Raw genomic sequence first — 19,416 nt, 5'->3', positions numbered from 1 at the left:
TAACTTATGCCAGCAGCAGGATCCTTAAGACAAAAAAGCAAGTGACACAAGGCCAAGGAATTTGTAATACCATTTGTTTCAAAGGTCAGCTCTATTTAGTGCTGAGGGAAAATTCTGTTCTTACTTCCATTAGTGAAATTCCTCGCTGGTGACTGGACCTCAGAAGAAGTTGCATTTATGTAACTAAAAGAAAAATTTGGCCTCTTGTTCATCATGAAATTTCTCTCTGATGTAGCTCTGTCTTTTTCTAAGAACATTTGCTCCAGCTAAGACTCAGGCTCATTGTTTGACAGTTTCATTATTGGGGTATATTTCCTTCTTATACCAGGTCAGGGACTGAACCTTGGGCTTTGGCCCAGGAACAGCTGTCACTGCTATGGGTCACGTCAGGCATATCTTACCACTCAGACGACACTTTTGTCCAAGTCTTCCTCCTTTCTGTCCTCCCGCTCATCCAGGGCACATGCTGATTGGAGCCAGGGACCGGAAAGGAAGAGGAGAACTACTCCTGCCCTTCTTCCAGATCTTAGAGCTGGTACCAAGTTGGGAAGTGGACCTGGGTAATGGACATCTCCCCCTCTGCTCCTGAATTTTGTGTTAAAGCATCTGGTGATGACTCACCTTGCCTCTTATTCAAACAGCCCAAGGCTCTAAGCTGGCCCTACAGGTTCCCCAGGGCTTCGGATCCCAGGCCAAGGTATTTACAGTTTGAAAAACAGGTATATTAAAGAGTCAAGAGCCGGATTCAGTGCCAGATTTAATGCAGGGGACAAATGGAGCCAAGTACTAAGGTCTTAATCTCCTTTTCTAATCAGTAGGCCTCCCACTCCATTTCTCCATTTGCCATAACTTTGTATGTTATCTTGGTGGAACCACCTTGAGACCATCTGTGCCCTTTAGTGCTACTGAACAGTGAATCATATCCCAATACACCACATTAGTTTCTGGGTTGTCCAGTCTGTCCAGATCATGCTGCAGCTCCCTGCTTTCTTTGCAAAAACAGGGTAGAGGAGAGAAGATGTTTGTTTAGGTCTTACCATGGCATAGAGCTGTGACCTAGCTGGGGTGTTCACCTGGACCCAGGTCTGGAAATACTTCCAGGTCATGAAATTTGGGAATAGTAAGACCCATGATATCATTAATTACATTATTAATTTATGCTAAAGTATGTTTTCCACCTGAAAAGTAATCACAAAGGAAAATGCCTATGGTCCTTCTGTGGGACAAAAAAGAGGCAGCTAAGTGTTTATAGAAACAAAACACTTTTTGCCTCATTAGTTTGTCTCATAAAGCTTATTGAACCTGAAACAACACCTGTAACAAAGTAATATTAAAAACCAATCATTTGTGGGCACTGCAAGTAGAACTGCCTAAGCATGTAATCAGATCACTAGGAAACCCCAGCACCTTTGTACAGGGCAACGGGGCTGTGTGAGGTTCCAGCTCTGCAGCAAGAGGAGTGCAGAAGGTTCCTTTTCTCTGCAAAGAACGCCTCTGGGCTTGTTCTGATCCGCTGTTTATTGTGCCACACCACTGGTCCAGTGACATAGGTCACACCTTGCTGAGATGACCAAGAAAAAGTGTTTGGATGAGATTAAAATCTCCAGTGATTCTTTTAAAATTACTAGCAATGCTGCAATCACGTATGGATCCACAGGGCTCAGCTCTTGCACAAGAGCATCTCTAGAGCCAGGCACAAGAGGTCTGACACCAGATGTGCTGGACATAAGCATATGAATATTTTGTCCACAATCTCCAGAATCCTTACAGATATTTGCAATAATCCCACAGCAAGAAAGGTGTTAAAACCACACCTACACATAATCCGACTTGATCATTTTCCCTTGAAAGGTAGCTTGACAAGTTAGTCGCCAAAATGCAGCTCAGGTTTCTGAACTGAGAGGTGATGTGTCCTGGCAGGCTTAAGGCAGGTAATGTTTTGCTAACGCCAAGAATTTAGGGCTCAAACATGTTGTATAGGAGGAAGTAGCTGAAACCTGCAGATTCCTGAGGACCCGTTTCCTCTCTTAAGATGCAGGAGGTAGATCAACACCTCAAACAGCAACTCTGAGTAACCTATTTACAATTGGATAATCAAAATGTAAGGTCAGAACACCCAGAAACTAAGATGTTTGATCTAGGAATGCCAGTTTGGCACATTAAACCTCCCTTTGACTCATAATCCTTCACAAACAGTCATTCTACCTTTTAACCCCGTGTAACTAATTGCCGGAATAACACCACCACGGCAGAGACAGAAGTGGCACAGGTCACATACAATCCACGCTACACTGCTTCCTTCCTGCCCACAGCGGGCAGCAGCATGGGCTGCTGGGCAGGGCACTGACCTCTCACTTGAGGAACCAGGTTTCCTTTTCCTGCTCCAGACAGATCTCCTCTGCGAGGCCTTTGGCAAACAAGCTGCTTAGTGTCTCTGTGTCTTGAGTTTCCCACCAGTGAGATGAGAATAGAACTTTTCCTCTTTCCAGGAGCACCTTCAGGATAAATACCGTAAATTCTGGGCTGGTCAGGTCAGAAGGGGGTTTAGATGAGTACCATAATGGACCAAAAGAAACTTAACCCAGTGGGAGAAAGGGGAATGGTCATGCTGAACTCAACTTCAAAAAAAATATTTAAATACTTTCTATTGCTGTTTACTGATTCTAATACATCAGATTTGCTTTTTCTTCTGATCGTTTTCTTTGTGTCTCAGTAAAGACCAATGTGTCATGACCAATTGTACAAAATACAGCTAAGAAAGAAATACAACATGCTCTCACTTTCAAGTTTTTCTTTTCGTAAGATTGAAAAAAGCAATGTCCTATTTGCATCTCAGTTTGAGAACTCATGGTTCACCGTTATCCACAGACAAGACCTGGGAAGCCTTTCTGTACAGCTTGGACAGCCTGGCAACGGAGCATGAAATGCATCACGACACTAGTGTTCAGAGACCAATTTCACAGTACACAGATAAAAATGGAACAAACGAGCTATCAGAGTTTTAAGCTCTCTTAACATTATTTTTTCAAATTCAGATGGGAAAATGATGAATGTCAACATTTTTTAAAGTTATAAAGCAAATGCAAAAGTACAATGATCAGAAGAAGTGCAACATGAGTCAGCATTGTCATCTGGTTTTGGAAGCTAAAGAGAAAGATGACACTGGTCTAGTGATTTTCCAGCACTGCTTCTTTAACTTTCTATGAAGGGCACAGATTTGTGTGATCAGTGGTTCTGTCTCTCTCACCTTTTACAGCTGTGTTTTACAGCTGCATTTTAAGGCAGCATTTTACAGCAGCATAACTTTACTCACACCAGGAGTTATAACCAATGTATACAGCCAGACAAATCATGAGAATCTGAATAGACTGATCCTGTATATATCAATAATGACTGCAGGACCTGTGTCACTTTGGGTTATTTCCAGGCATTCAGCGAGACAGAAGCAGAGTCAGGGCTTCTGTGAAGCACCTTGCTGTGCATATTTTCTGAGCATGTTCTAACAAAGTTTTAGCTTTTGAAAATGTGCACTTTCATTTCTCGTTAGCAATAAGCAACAAACTGGTACTTCTCTCTGCACCCTTTGAAGGAAAGTCTCCTTAGAGAGAGCTTATTTACCATCAGCTACTACACAGTGGTATCCAAAATGCCATGAAATATTTTCCAATTCTAAGAGTAAGGACCTGCATGGTATCTTAGATACTCCTGCACTGCAGCTTCACATCCAATTGAGATGTTTGATGAAAAGGCTATTAGGCATCTGTGGTTTCATTCCATTCACCTTAAATTCACTGAGGTAAATTATCTCCCTATGTGCTCCCCTACTCCTTCCACTCTTTGGAGAGGGCTAAGCTTGTGTTCTTCAAGGTCATAGGCTTGAGGGAATTTTTTACAGGGAAGAGTGAGATTTATTAGAACCAGCTATTACAAGGATTATGTGTTATTCCCATATCAGTATTTGCATACAGAAATCCCAGCATGCACATACCACTTCTGAGTCATGCCTATCTTTTTAGCTCCCTATATAACACAATACAAAATTAACTACTGGCTTTTTTCCTTTTTTTTTTCTTTTTTTTTTTTTTTTTGAAAAAATGTAACTGCTTGTTCTGGTGTGTCCTTCCTTAGATCTTCCTCAAAGTACAGCAAAACTCCATGCACACTAACATAAAATTTCCATTCTTTCACTCCTTTTTAGCTATGAAAGCCATTCTTCATTACTGTAGCTTTTACCTTTATCTCTTCTCTGCCCTTTGTTTGTCTTTGATACTTAAGAGGGAAAGTTCAGCCTCTTCTCGCTGTACAGTTTCCATGCTACGCTAACTACACTCTGCTATCCGGACTTCTATGAGTAGCTTAAGAGACTTGAATAGCACCCATCAGTCATGGCCTTTACACCTCGGGTTCAAACTCAGAGGTTAGATACAAATACCAGCTAAACTTGGACAGCTTTTTAATTGACACCATGTGTGGGATTCACAGTCTGTAGGTTTAAATAGGTAAAAAGTTACAATCTTTCCCCCATCATCCCAGTTGGCCGCAGAGACTGTAGCTGTGGCAAGCATAGTCTGTGGTATGCAGTGCACATCCAGGTCGCAGGATGCAGGAGAAACCACACAAAAGATCAGCACCCATTTGCAATGCTGTACAGCCTTACTCTTCTCCACTAATATTCATGCTATGTCCTGTAGCAAACCGCTATACAAAACTAGCTCCAATGTAATTGTGTCTTCTCAAGAAATCTTAGCCTTAATTGTATATGTCTAGCACCAGGTCAGTCAAACTTGCAAGATAGTTTTTTGATACATACCAAAGACAGAATTAATAACCAGACTACTGCCATAAATATATTAAATAACTTTAATGCTGCTTAGCATAAGTCTTTGTTATATACTTTCATCCATATACTCCAGTGTAAATGTATTTTATACAATACAAAGTATTTTTTAAAGTATGTGACTCTAGATAAAATGTTCACAAAACAAATTTCAATGCAAGTAGAGAATCAGAAAAAAAAAATCTGCCAGAGTACAAAATCTTTGGAAGATAAAAATTTCAGAAAACAAGATATACAAATCCATCCCATTGCAGTAATTCAGGATGACTGAGTGGTTCCAGTAGTCAGAAGGGCTGCCACTTACTGCTGCGTCATCCATGAGAACCTATCCTGGGTCAGCAGGGACTGCAAGGCACTACTGAGAGTGGCTGGCTCTCAGAGATCCTTGTACCTGACAAGTTTGATAAAGTAACCTTCATAGTAGACACCCTTGCTGGCTCAAGGAGAATGAGTAGGCCTGGGAATGAAGAAAGTCCTGTCTTCCCTTACACAACCACTGCTGGTCTCTGCAGAATATTCAGGTGCACTGGCAAGATGTGGTGAGCAAGTTGTTTTACGAATGACAGGGAGCCTTTATTCTCCCAGGTTATCAATTTGGCACTATTCACAAGAGCAAAAATTATTTACTAGCATTATTTAAAAAAAAAAGTTACACCATCTGCAAAATGGCATAAGTATTAGGGAACAGAGCACAATGCTACCATTTAGTTTTGTTAAATTAATTTTCTGTATATAATGTTGCATGTCATTATACAACAGGGATATTCAAGGGAGGCTCATTTATACTTCATTCATGCCAAAAGCAAACTCCATAGTGGGCGGACTGCTTTGCATTCCACTGCTTTCAGTAAGATGTTGCATAGGCATCTGTCCAAATAAAAACACCTTTACAACACTGCAGGTTTAGAACGCAACAAATAACACACTGCAAGAATTGAGGTCAGACATTATTCACCATCTGGTAACATTCCGTTCAAATTATATTGACTCACATAATAAGTAACAAATGCAGCACTTGAAGTAATAAAAACAAACAACAAAGTAAAACAGTGCAAATATTCCTGTTAAACAAAAATATACCATGTATATACACACACAACACAAATGCACTGTTTTGTTTTGCAGTATAAATAGATCTGATTAAGCTAAATTCCTAAAACTAGTGAACTACTGACTGACAGTCCCAAACAGTTTCCATCTACTAGGGAATACAGTAAGTTTTAAGGGTCAGATGACTATAGCTGGATATGGCTATAGAAGAGTATCAAAAGATTTCACTGGATGGGTATTTAAAATATTTTCTCTGTACATCAAAGTTAATATATATACTAAGTTGGTATCACAAAGTCAGCTTGGGGTCTGATCACGCAAGGAGCAGCACACAGAAAACCCATGACTCTACAAGGAGCCTCAAGGCCCTACCTCTGTGGAATGCACTGTAATGCTGCAAAACACTTAAGGCCCAATACCAGGGCCTTAACAAGGGGGGAGCTTTCTAGCTGTGTATGCAGTTAACATGTTGGTTTAGTTTCCATTGTCTTCCTCTTCTGATTTAGCACTGGAATTCTGTTTACCTGCTAAAGACACATCTGTTTATCCCTGAACTCTGTAATACCATACAATGAGTATGCTTCTAATGAGTACACAATAGAAGTAAAAATTAGAAAGGGAAGACATGGAAACTTGTTTTCTGTTAAGGAAATCCTGATTAGGGGTTATTCGCATTTCAGCACTTTAAAACATATTTTAAGCAAAAAAAATCTTTTTGGAATTAGATTACAGTAAAACAGAGAAGTAGCACTTAGTTTGATCAGAAGTGGAACACCCCGGCATTAAGGTCTCTTCAACTGCTATAGCCTCCATCTCCTTAATGCCAGGGCTGTGCTGCAACCATAACAAACAGCTGTAGCAAAGGCAAAAATCTAGAGGAGGAGCAGGGAAAAAAAGAAGAAAAAAGAAAAAAGTGAATCACACGTTATATTATTCTACATTTTTTTTTTCTATTCTAAATGAATACAGGAACACAAATGATTCAAAAGTTACCTCCCCCAGCCAAAATGCTTAAGGTAAGGATAGGTTTGGGATCCTCTGAAGTTTTCTCAGGAACCTGCCTGTTATAACCCTATGTTATTGCTTTTAACTTGCTTGCTTCAGAAGACATTTTGAAATAGAATATGAAACAGAATGTCTGCATAAGTTATGGTACAAAGTAATCACGTGTGTATGTACACTGTGTATTTCAGTTTTCTCTTATCTAGACTGATCAAACATTAATCTCAGATTTGTTTCCAAGTGAATGCCTTTACCAGCAAATAACTAAGACAATATCCCTCTGAACAGCAGAACAGTTTTTCTTGCTGAAATACAGAAACAGCTTCAAATCTGGCCTCCTTGACCAGATAACCAGCCATTAGAACAACTTCCTGAGAAATGCCAGGAAGTTGTTATTGCTCAAGAATTGAATTGAATAGATTTGAACTGAAGGTCACGCCACAGTAAACTTGTATACATAATGTAAACCAGAAGGAAGAAATGAGAAACTGAATTGCTGAAAAAAATAGTTTCTCATATTGTCCAGTGCTAACGATAGATTCTGTCTCTTAGAACACAGAATTCAATAGTATCATAACAACACATCCCTTGCTTTCCATACAACTGTTAATTTGACAATTGAAGTTTTGAATAGATACTACACCATAGAACTATCACCTGTATAAAATGAACATATATATTTTTAATTACAGCATACAAAAGTAATTTAAAAAAAAGTTAGAAACCTTCTGGTTTTTTCCATGTAGATCACAGGACTGTTTTAATGAAGTGTTTCAAAGGACTACAATTTTTTTCCTGTATGTCCTGACTTTCTAATTATAAACTTTTGGAAAAAAAGAAAAGACACTAAAGACTACAGTTATCTGATTCACCATTTCCCAGCATCTCTTAATTAAAAATACTGAGGCAAGTTACAGAAGTCTCCTCCTCCCCTATCTTGACAGGGATTTGAGGGGCTTGAAGAACTGAATGCTCCTTTGGAAAAATAGTATGGAACTGGGAAAAGGTCTCTTGGAGCCCACAGTATCCTGTTGTCAGACAAAATGACTGAAGTGACCATGTATTCAGCAAGATCTGAGCACAATGAACAAGGATTGAAGGGCTACACTTAAGGGTAGAATTTGAGACACTTGCTTAGTATAAAGCCCTCCCTTAGTTCAGGCACAGCTATGAGACCCCACCTCTGCCCTTGTGTCATATAGCCAGGGATCAGATGTGCTTAGTTGTGTTACTGGCAAGTGGGTAATGGTGAGCCACTCTGGACTTGGAGACTGACATGCCCACCTCACCCCTTCAGAGACTGGCTTGCCAAAGCAAAAGGCCTTTCCTTTTTATTCTCCTCTTCCACAGAGAATGTGAACCTTACACCTCACGTTCATCTGTTTTTATCTTAAGATGAACTGAAGGTGTTTACTATGCAAAATTTACGGTGTATTTAGTTTTAAGGACAACAGATATCCCCAGAGGGTTTTAGATGCTTAATACATATATACAGTTCCCTGAAGTATGCAAGACCGTCTGGATGGTACAAAAAACCAAGAGCAGTAGTTTCAGTTCTTTAAGTTAAGCTTACTGGCACACCTCTACTTGCCCTTCAGGAGTCCAGCCAGGGAGAAAGCTAGAACCTGGTATATTTTCTGACTCAGCTATGCACACCCACATCATCAGATACAATGATGATGCAACTACAGTGAGAAAAATGCAGTCTGAGCTTAGGCTATCAATAAAAGCACTCTAATCCTTGCCATAAGAGGCAGTAGGGCCCTTACAGATAACTTTTATGACTGATGTAGTAAGTACCTATCCAGAGCTTTACAAGAGGCTAGTCCAAGGCTTTTTCCCCCATGACGTGTTCAGAACTATCTAAATGATACAAGAAAAGCAACTGAAAATTTGAGCACAGGCATGAAATTCACACCTGATGTTTTGATGAAGGCTCAGTTGTTATCTTTTTCTTCTATTCTAATAACCAACATTGCTCTTACAAAATATCTCTTCTAAAAATTATAAGCTGTAGTGATCATATATTTAAAACACTATAGTGAAGAGTAGCAACTAAGCAGCTATCACATTAGCATTAGCTTGTTCCAATATTTTTTGCATGTCACTGTTAGGCACTATTTGTTGCTCTCAAAAACATAATCCTTTCTCTCATGGCTCCTCTTTCTATTCCAGCTTGCTGTTAAGCTCCCAAGTTGAATGGTTGGCTACAAGGACTTACAAAGACTTCTGTTCCCCAGATACAAATATATGAAATACATACCGAGGCTGCTATGCTTATGTTATATTCATGATCAGCTAGAAGCTTCTCTTGTGTGGTGGAATTGAATTTGCGGGGAAAGTAATGCAGAGATGTAGTTGCTGCTTGCAGTAGAAAAGCTCCAAAATAAAAGACAAAAGTAACCCCATGGAAAAGAAAATCCTGAAAAGCAAATAACAGAATCAGTCTGGGCTGCAATACATATCTAATTCTTTTAGTCTCAATACAAATGAAACCCAACACTGAAACATGAATCGAGCACTGATTACAATAACTTTAGATAAGCAGTATTAAATCCATCTGAGAGCTTAACCTGGACATGTTTTCACAGCTGCTTGCAATTATAAGCAACTCACTAACTTCATCTATATGTACATATGCTGACCTTTCAGATCACTTTAAAGCTGTTAGAGCTTACAGAACTCCCCCTTTGTACAGCTTAGATAAAAAAGAAGGGACATACAGGCCAACTTTATCACAATTTAAACAGTACAATACAAGCTTGCAGTCCCCCAAATCCCTTCTCAGCTATAACCTAAGCTCCAGATGTCCCCCCTCCATGCTTAGATTTTGCTTCTGTAAATGCCCAGAAACACCTTGGCCTTGAAAGAGCTGAAGTTTGCTTCCTGATACAAGCGGAATCCAAGAACTGAGGCATTTCCTCAACTCTCTCTGACTTGGCTCTACCCAAAATAGAGTAATTTGGAAGTACTTAATGATACTGTGGAATAAAATGCCTGAGACTTGAGAGGACAGGAGTCAGGATTTACTTTAAATATGCTTCTCTCCTGGCCTCCTCTGGGAGATTCCCTCCTCTGTGGTAAATGCTAGCTGAACACAAGGTTTAAACATCTAACTCTCATTTCTGGATTCTATTAGTGGAGGACATGAAAAAGCAGCTCTGGTGCCTAAATCTCTTTGTGGGTTGTATTTCAGAGTCCAGTGTTCCATGCAGCAAGATCCAAGACATGTTCCATTACAGTATTAAAATGTCTAAAATATTCTTCCAACCTCTTCTGTTGTTGAGTCTGCAAAGCTGACATTTGCACTCAGTTCCTGAGTCCATACAACATATACTTTGTGCCTACACCTATGCAGGTCTGCAAAAGCCACAGACACAATTTTTAAAATCATACAAAGTATATGTATGCTTTTTGGTGATATCCATGTTATACAGTCTATCTCCAGCACTAACTAATTCTTTATACACTTTTAATTCACTTGAGTGCAACGGACTACCAGTATGCCAAGAGTGAGAACTTGGGGTATATGATGTGCGAGTCCATCACAACAGCAGACAGCATTCATATGCACCGGAAATTACTGTGCAACATCCATACCTACTGACTGTCTTATATCAAAGTGGGAATGTGCTGCATTTCCCCATTTAGATAATTGCTTCTTCATAGATGTGAGATTCTCTTTATTGAAAGAATTTTCTTTTCAAACTCATCAGTTGTTCCATATTTGATAGCAGCTAAAGCTCCTTAAATCACACCCTAGTCGGTTTTGGTAAGTTACGATATAAGCTGCTACTGCAGTTTCCCATTCCACTTAGATCAGGAAATAATTTTCTTTTAACTAAGAATCATTTGAGGTTAGGTCATAGAGTGTATTGCTTTTCTTAATGACTGCTAATTACTGGGAATCCAAGTTTTGGCAAAACAACTGCAGTAATTCCCAACTTCTGGTTTTCCATCCTGGCTGGGTCGGGTTTTTTTTCCATTTTTTAAAAACAATTACTTCCTCTTGGAGTATTCACCAGGAGGCCCCACTGACATCAACAGAACTGAGAAGATAAGGGGGCAGAGGGTGGCTTCCTGACCTAGCTGGATAGCCTTTACGTGCTAGGCTTGCCAGATCTCAAGCTTTGGGCATAGGACACATTCCCCCGCTCTCTAGCTCTGTTGTAATGCCTGTACCTCATAGAAAAAAATATCAGGGACCTACTCCAGCATGAGAGTGCTGAAGCATCGGAGAAGCTGCAGTGCTCTGCTGCAGCTGGGGGAGGCACTTCTCCCCACCAGATGCTTACTGTTGTGGCTTCCCCCCACTCCCTCAAGCTGGCAGGCAGACAGACACACACATCTTTCACGCTACCGCCTGCATGCACCAGGTCAGACTGCATGCAGGTGTGTGTTCACTGTGTGACAAATACTGGACCCCATATCATGGCCCAACATACCCATTTCATAGCACAGGATTCCAGCAACTTGAAAGGTCTGTGTAAACGCATGGGTAGTCAAGGACATCCATTATTCTTGGGCTGCTAAATAGCTAGCGTGCAACTATGCCAGTGTTACCAGCTGTACGCTTTTGGCACCAGTGCTCATGAAGGAGCACAAATAGCTCTATGAGGAAGACAGTGCTGACTGTGTACAGGAGAGGTATTTTCAGAAGACAAACTCTTTCATTTCCTTCATTCTCCTGCCAAAGCCTCTAATTTCCTTCTCCTGGCAGCAATTACAGTGAAGCTATGTAGCATCAGTAAGGTTTCACATTCGTATGGTTATGGTTTCTGTGACCAAAAAACCCAAGATCTTAGGAGGGAGGGGTTTTTGGTTTTTAGTGATTGTTAGCATGGTGCCTAACTCTCCCTTGCCTCCACACTTGTGTAATGATTGAAACCTCATACAAAGTGTATGTAAAACACTACAAGAACTGCATGACATTTTAGTTGACATCTAATTTTGTAAATGAGTGTGTTGTGAGTCAGGCTGCAAAGGACAGTATTTGTCATACCATCTGGTTTAATACAGTGATGTACAAAGTGATGATGTACCTCCATAAGGTCCATATTTCCCCCCATCTTTTCACTGTGTGGCATCTTTTTTTTTAAGTATCTGTACTGGTATCAATGGAGCTACTTACGACATAAGGTATTACTAAACGCGGGGCTGTCAGAAGCCCATGCTATTTTTCAAACTTACATTTAAACTCCTGGAGTCTTAAAACACATTTGTTCATGAATCTCTACATGAAGCTATATTACTCCAACATAACTAAGCCATGACTCTTCCCATTTTTGACCTAATGTAATGACCTGTAGCTTCCTAGTTCTATTGTAAATTGAATTTATGAAATAGCAGAAACTATGTGTTTATCTAAATACATGCCAACCTAAACCAAGGAGGTACACCTTTTTATTTTATAGTAATAAAAATAGTTTTAGTGTTCCTAGTAATTATTTATTTGCAACAGAAGGTAAAAAATCCTTGTGAAGTGCTGCTAAGGAGTTTAGTGCCAACGAGTTACAGAACATTTGGGTACCTGAAAACAGTTGTTAAATGATCTATATAGTGTTATTTTTGTTGACAGCTGGATTTCTGCTACCATGTTAAAATGATTCACTCTGCATTTATTTAAGATATTGACTTAGTTATGACAGCTTTTTATATTAAGTTAGAGTCCCACAGATGCAGCTTTTATACAAGTCAGTAGCAATTTCCTGACATAGAAAGTTTTTCAGTAATTTATCATATACAAGGGGACAAAATTAACAGAACAACAAATCACTGCCAGCATCAAGTAGCCAATGTGTAAGACACACTTACACAGTTGTTACAAGATGAACATTTGTATAGCATTTTCAATCTACAAAAGGCTATGCCTTCACCCAGCAACTCTTAAATACATGCATGATTGTAAATTGTCAAACAGTTTCAATGAAACCCAGGACACTATTAATTTACTTAAATTATGCACATGCTCAAGGGCTTTGTTGCATCATAACTTGTGAGGATGTCACAGCATAAATCCCTGCAAAAGTTTCTGTAATTGTAACTCATTATTAGCCTAATTACTGCCTGTATTGTGCTGGAAAGCTGATATTATATGTATAGGTATTCACCATCAAAGTGCTAAAGTTTTTTTAATAGAATCCAGTCTGTTACCACTGATGGGCTTTGAAGTTATCAGTTAGAGCCCCAAACTCATGAAGCTCTAAAATTTGCTTTAAAGACCTTTTGTTTTAAGGGACTATCCATGAATAACTTGAACAGATAAATAACCACGGATGTTGATACTGAAGCATGCAATTCCAGCTATGATCAAGAAAAGTGTCGATAGGAAAACTAAGCCGCGTAAGAGGAAGGTGAAGGTGAGCAGCAGTTACAAACAGCCATACTTTAATATTTTAGAATTTCTGGTCCTTTTGAAAGGTTTTTTTGGAAATTCCCATTCTGATCACAATTTTGGCACCTCTTATTATTTACTTCCAGTAATATAAGAGAGAGTGATACCATCTCATGCTCAACTACTGAGCGCTAAAAACTCACAGTAAAAAACAGTTAATGACAACAAAGGAGTACATAAATTAGCAGACAATAACCTGAAGTATCCACGTGGTTGGTAAAAACTGGAGCCAACAGCTTCCCTTTTTTAATAGGAAGGTACAGTCTGTGAGAACTACTGGCACAAGCTGTAACAATCCATTATGGCAAGAATCAAGCCTTGTCTTCACAATGAAGAAAAGCTCAGCAGAGTATAATGATATCTGTAGTCTCATCAGGCTTCCTCTAAGAAAGACAGACATTAAGTCTCCTAAAAAGATGTTAAACTATATCAAACTGCAGGTTATGCTGTCTTTGACTACCTAAGGTCTAACAGCCACTCAACCAATGCTGCCCTAGCTTTAAGGAATTGACCCAAAAGTCAGCAGCAGACTTTCTTAGGAACTGGAGGAGACTTCGTGGGTGCTTTTGTCCAGTCCATGCTATCTTAGATAACCACATCACACAATGTATTCACAAACGTATCACTTCCTTTACAATATTAGATATATCTTTCTACCCCTCGTTATTCACAGGGTGTTACTACCACTTCCCTGATAGTCAGAAAATATTTTCCGATTTCCAGTCCACAATTATTTCTGGTCAGTTAAATCAATTTGTTGTCATGCCTTGTTAAACTAGTCCTCTTCCTGCTGCTCATGCATTTTATGTACTTGTAGAGGACAAGTATACTCCTACAATCAGTTTCAAAACGTGGGCTCTTTCAGCCTCCATCATAAAAAAAGGACCTGTAATTCCTCCGTAATCCTTGTAGCCCCACTCTTTTTCCAGTTTTGAATTCCACTGTTTTGAAAACTTTCCGCTAAAACAGAAGGTCAGGCATCAAGACTTAGGATCAGTACTTCTCATGAAATGATTTTCAGTTTATAAAACAAAGGGAATCCTTAAACAAAGCAAAAAGTCTTACCGTCTGGTTCCAGTTGACAGCAATTCTATTTGCATAACTGAAGAGGAACACACACAGGAACACAACGGACAGGAACCACGCAGTCACTGCTACAAACATTACCCATCCCTGCAGTAGCGGCAGTGGAACTTGGGTAGAAGCTACCAAAATCCAGACTATCGTTCCAAACAGCTGCAAGGAAAGGAATACAGACAATGAACCAAGAGATAACTTTTATTCAGTCCTTTCTGCCTAAGAACTTATATCACACATAAACACATCCTCAGATTACTTTTAGGAACCAAGAGGAAACACTTCAAAAGTACTCAGAGAGCCCAAGGGCCATTCTCAGAAATGATAGGCACTAAGTGGCGGTAAGACGAAGCCACTCTGAAATTCTTAAAAGCTCTTAAAATAGTCTTGAAAATAGGATTTACAAACCCAGCTGACTTGCTTGCTGCTGCTGAAAATTTTACCCTCTCATTTTGAGGGAAATATAAGAAATGTGAAAACATGGTTCACACATGCGTGTACAAATCTCTCTATATATTCTAAGGTTAGCATGACAAGGATGTACATCAGATTTGGAGTCAGTCTCATACTGTTTAGCTTTGTAGTCCTAATCAGATGAGATCCAGAAAAAGAGATGAAACTGCATCCTCTTTTTCAATGTATTTGTAATAAAAAGCTGAAAGCAAACACATTAAGCAATAAAAGGAAAGAAAAAACTAGAATACAGAATAAGAATTATGTTGTAATGACTAGGAAAACATACAGCTTTCCAGAATTACGATAACCCAGGGAAGAATTCAGCACTGCCAATTTTCTTTGCAGCATACTGATTGCAGTGCTTGAGTGGTGGGGATGCTGTGCTATGATGGGCTGATGGAGAATTTACGTACCCTAAGGCTTGCCTGGTTTAATCAACTCTTGGCCTAAGGAAGGGTACTATTTCTCCCTGCAAATCCTGCCTCTTTATAAAAAAGGAAAACTGAAGAAAATCATAATTGCCATCTGAAGTATGTTCACTTACTACAGAAAGATTTAACTTCATAATCCAAACTGCTACGTAGTGACAGCTACAATCAATTTCCAAGTAAGTTACTACTTTCCTTTTTTAAATTCTACAGATTTACAACTACAAAGTCAGAGGTTACATTTTCAGATTCAGAGAACTTTCTTTTGAATCAAGGTTGGATGAGAGATACCTTTCAAAAGATGCCTGCTATAAAAATAATTGGTTCCTCTCTTGTGTTACATTGCAGCAGCATCTATGTAAAGATGCATTGCTAGTCTCATTTCAAAACTCCCAAGGGTTTATATATTAGCCTTCAGGTTGTTCTCTAGGGTTCCTTTTTTAGCTGCTGTGAAGAACCAAACTTTCTCTAGTTTCACAAGGCTGCAGGTGCAAGTCTGTTACTCAGAAACCAGATAGTGATGGGCAGTGAGGAAGCAAAAGGGATAGCAGAAAGCGTCTGTTAAACAAAAAGCAGAGACACATGAAATGTTTTCAGTATTTTGAATGTGCAACCTTGCAGACTTCTTTAAAAATAAATTTAGAAATCTACCGTAGAGACTGCTAATCTCAGCACCCACTGTTGCGCCATTTCTCTCATACTACACCTGTTCACTTCAACTCGGCTGTCAGATGTGTAATGGGTTGGCCAACCTAATTAACCTTCTGTCCCTACTGACTCAGGGCCTGATTTAGCGCCTGGACTTGTGCTCTGAGCTCTCTGCTCAGGTGCAGTTTTACAGCTTGCAGGGTGGGATCCATCTCACAGACGGGGACCCAAGCAATATTCTGCTCTGACCCCAAGGGAAAAAAAGAAAAAAAAAAATCAGATGAGTTCTGCCAAGGTATTATTTTTTTTTTCTCTTGCTAATTAGTACCACATCTCTGCAGAGCCTCATACGCAGCCTTGGCTCAAAGGTCCTCAGCTCTCCGTACACCAGTAAGGCCTTACACGCACATGAAATCAAACACACTCGCAGGAGTTTGCACAGGACCCGTAACGCGCGCACGCACACCAGTGTAACCCTCCATGGTTGAGATTTTGGGTCTGGGACTCTGTGTGACTCAGAGTCCTCGACGGCTTCAACAACCCCCGCGAAACCCATCTCTACGGGCCTCCTGCTGCCGCCCGGCCGGGGCGGGGGGAAGCGCCGCCACCGCCCGGCCGGTGGTGAGCGAACACGCCGGGGCAGGGGGGAGGGAGCGGGGACGGGTCCCGCTGCCCTTCCCGGCATAGCCCCGCGTCCCCAGACCCCGGCCCCGGGGCCGGAGCGGGGCAGCCCGGGGGCTCGCCCCTGCCGCAGCCTCGGCCGCCCGCGCCTTTCCCGCTCGCAAAATGGCAGGTGAGGAGCGCGGGCGACGCGGGGCCGCCGCTCAGGCGGTCTCCGGGCAGAGGCAGGGCCCCCCCGGCTCCGGGCACCACCGCCGACGCGGGGAGGAGACGGGCGCAGGGCAGCGGGGCGCGGAGCCGCGGCGGGGCGCTGAGGGGAGGGAAAAGCGCGGGAAGGCCGGTGGCCGCCCGCCCCCCCTCCCTGCCCGCACTCACGATCTCCAGGAAGATGACGGCTCCCGAGTAGGTGCGCAGGATCTCCAGGCCGGAGGGCAAAGTGACCCGGGGGGGCGGGAAGTAGGCAGCGGGGTTGGGGGGCGACGGCATGGACGAGGCTCCCCTGGGCAGCATGTTGCTGTGGCGGCGGCTGCTACCGAGCGCGGCGGGGACGGCCGAGCCGCGGCCAGGTGGGCGAGGAGGAGGAGGAGGCGGCGGCGGCGGCGAAGGAGGGAGCAGGTGCGGGCGAGCCTGTGCGCGCCGCCCCGGCCGCCTCCCTCCTGCCCGCCCCAGCGCCGGGCCGGGCCCGCCCCGCCACCTCGCCTCGCCTCGCCCGGGCCTGGGCGGACGTCCCCGGGGTGCCGGGGAGCGGGCCCTGCCCCGCGCTTCACCGCGCCCGGCCGGGCCCCCGGGCCGCCCTGGACGGAGGCCGCGGCGGTGCGGGCGGGCAGGGGCAGTCTCGCCCGGCGGTGGGGCGGGCTGGAGGGCGCTGCGCCCCGGGCCGGGCCTCCCGGCTGCCCCGAGGAGCCGTGCCGTGTCCCGCCGGTGGCTTTCGGCTTCCCCGGGAGGGCTGTGAGTGTTTGCGCCGGAGCGCAGCGCTCCTCCTTCGCAAGTCCCGAGTCGGGGCCAGACAGGCTTAGGGCATTACCTCCTAATGCCAGTTGGCAAAAGGTTGTTATTTACCTCCTGGTTACGGATATTTGGGGCTTCAAAATTACGAGGTTGCGCTTTTTTTTTTTTTTAAAGGAACCTACAGGGTTGCCTATTCAAAATACCGAAAACATTTCGTGTGTATTTTCTTTTTGTTTAATCTGACTCAACTGAGCGCAACTACTTAAAAGTAGTAGAAAAATGTTTGTTTGATGTAAAAGTTTTGGGTAGGTGAGGGTCTAGAAAGGTACGTGTTCATCAGACCACTTACAATGTATTTTCTCCTGCTTCTTAGTATAAATATCATCCCCAGATGAAGGATGTGGCATCATCCAGCATTTTTGTTTTTCCTCCTTGTGTGGCTTAGGATGGGGTGTCCTGGCACTGGGATGACTAAGCACTGTTTCACCTGGTGTTATCCCGTGCAGTGTTTCTGGGTGTTTATCCTCAACATATACAGCTGCAATTTTAAAGGTTACATTTTAAGAAGGTTTCAAGCAAGTGTAGGCAGCTGCTCCGGTTGTTGAACCAGCTAGGGTGTTAACGTTGTATTCCTTTGTTTTTGGATGCGTGATGTTTCTCAGTTGTGCTTTTGTGATGACAAGAAATGCCTCAGCCTGAGATGCCTGTCTTCCCCACCCGAGGCCAAGCTCTAGGTGGGGAGCTGTTGGCTCCTCTAAACACAGCTCATCTGTGCTTCCAGCATACCTAGTAGATAAATAGGTTTGGGACGCTTCTAAAATTCAGTAATAGCCACTTAGCTTTGAAATTGTCATGGTTTAACCCCAGCTGGCAACTAAGTACCACACAGCTGCTTGCTCACTCCCCCCTGGTGGGTTGGGGGAGAGAACTGGAAGAGTAAAAGTGAGAAAACTTGTGGGTTGAGATAAAGACAGTTTAATAGGTAAAGCAAAAGCCACGCATGCAAGCAAAGCAAGGAATTTATTCACCACTTCCCATCAGCAGGCAGGTGTTCAGCCATCTCCAGGAAAGCAGGGCTCCATCACACGTATCAGTTACTTGGAAGACAAATGCCATCACTCCAAATGTCCCCTCATTCCTTCTTCCCCCAGCTTTCTATGCTAAGCATGGCGTCCTATGGTCTGGAATATCCCTTTGGTCAGTTGGGGTCAGCTGTCCCAGCTGTGTCCCCTGTGCACCCCCAGCCTCTTCACTGGTGGGGTGGTGTGAGAAGCAGAAAAGACTTTGACACTGTGTAAGCAAGCACTGCTCAGCAGTAAGGAAAACATGAGTGTGTTATCAACAGTGTTTTCAGCACAAATCCGAGACATAGCCCCATACCAGCTACTGTGAAGAAAATTAACTCTATCCCAGCCAAAACCAGCACAGAAATCATGACTTCTAAAGGAGGCAGAAGCAAGTTTGTATTCTTTCTTGTGCTCTTTCCTTGTCCCTACACACCTTGTAGCTGGATGCCTCTTGCACTCTTAGGAAGTGGGAGCTGTGGGATTGAATTCCCATTAGGCTAAGGAAGGTGCTGAGCCCAGCCTCTCCTCTTTTCTGAGTGCTTTACCCCATTGGTTATCAGATGAGATAATACTCGTCCTCTAGACCTATTTTAAAAGTGAACCTTGTGTCCTATCCATTTATCTTCAGGGAAGGGCTCCAGGCTCTGGAGGCACATGCCTACGGGTCCTGATTTGGGTGTGTTTTGGAAGGGAATAGGGTTCAGATTTGTACCTAAGCGATTAGGTGTAGGTGGTGTTCTTGGGGTTGCGTTCTGGAGACCATGTGTCCAATTAATTTCACAGTCTGGCCCTAAATCTGTTGAGACTGCCCTGCAGAGGGAGAAATGTGAGTGGGTGGAAAACTGGGTTGATTAGTTTATCAATTGGAACAAGAAATGTGATTATCCT

General features: G+C 42.5%; 1 protein-coding gene across 1 annotated transcript; it reads right to left on the bottom strand.

Annotated features, from left to right (window-relative positions):
• Positions 1-5,777: 5,777 nt before the first annotated feature.
• On the bottom strand, positions 5,778-17,536 carry MAL2 (mal, T cell differentiation protein 2). Its single transcript, XM_069779952.1, has 4 exons — positions 16,889-17,536; positions 14,349-14,519; positions 9,153-9,311; positions 5,778-6,759 (listed from the first exon to the last, which is right to left on the bottom strand). The coding sequence occupies exons 1-4, from the start codon at positions 17,021-17,023 to the stop codon at positions 6,688-6,690; spliced, it is 537 nt and encodes a 178-aa protein (XP_069636053.1). The 5' UTR covers positions 17,024-17,536; the 3' UTR covers positions 5,778-6,687.
• Positions 17,537-19,416: the final 1,880 nt, after the last annotated feature.

This window comes from Haliaeetus albicilla, chromosome 3 (assembly GCF_947461875.1).
Source record: "Haliaeetus albicilla chromosome 3, bHalAlb1.1, whole genome shotgun sequence".
Lineage (NCBI taxonomy): Eukaryota > Metazoa > Chordata > Aves > Accipitriformes > Accipitridae > Haliaeetus > Haliaeetus albicilla.
The sequence above is the reverse complement of the archived record's forward strand: the minus strand, read 5'-3'. Positions and strand labels throughout refer to the sequence as shown.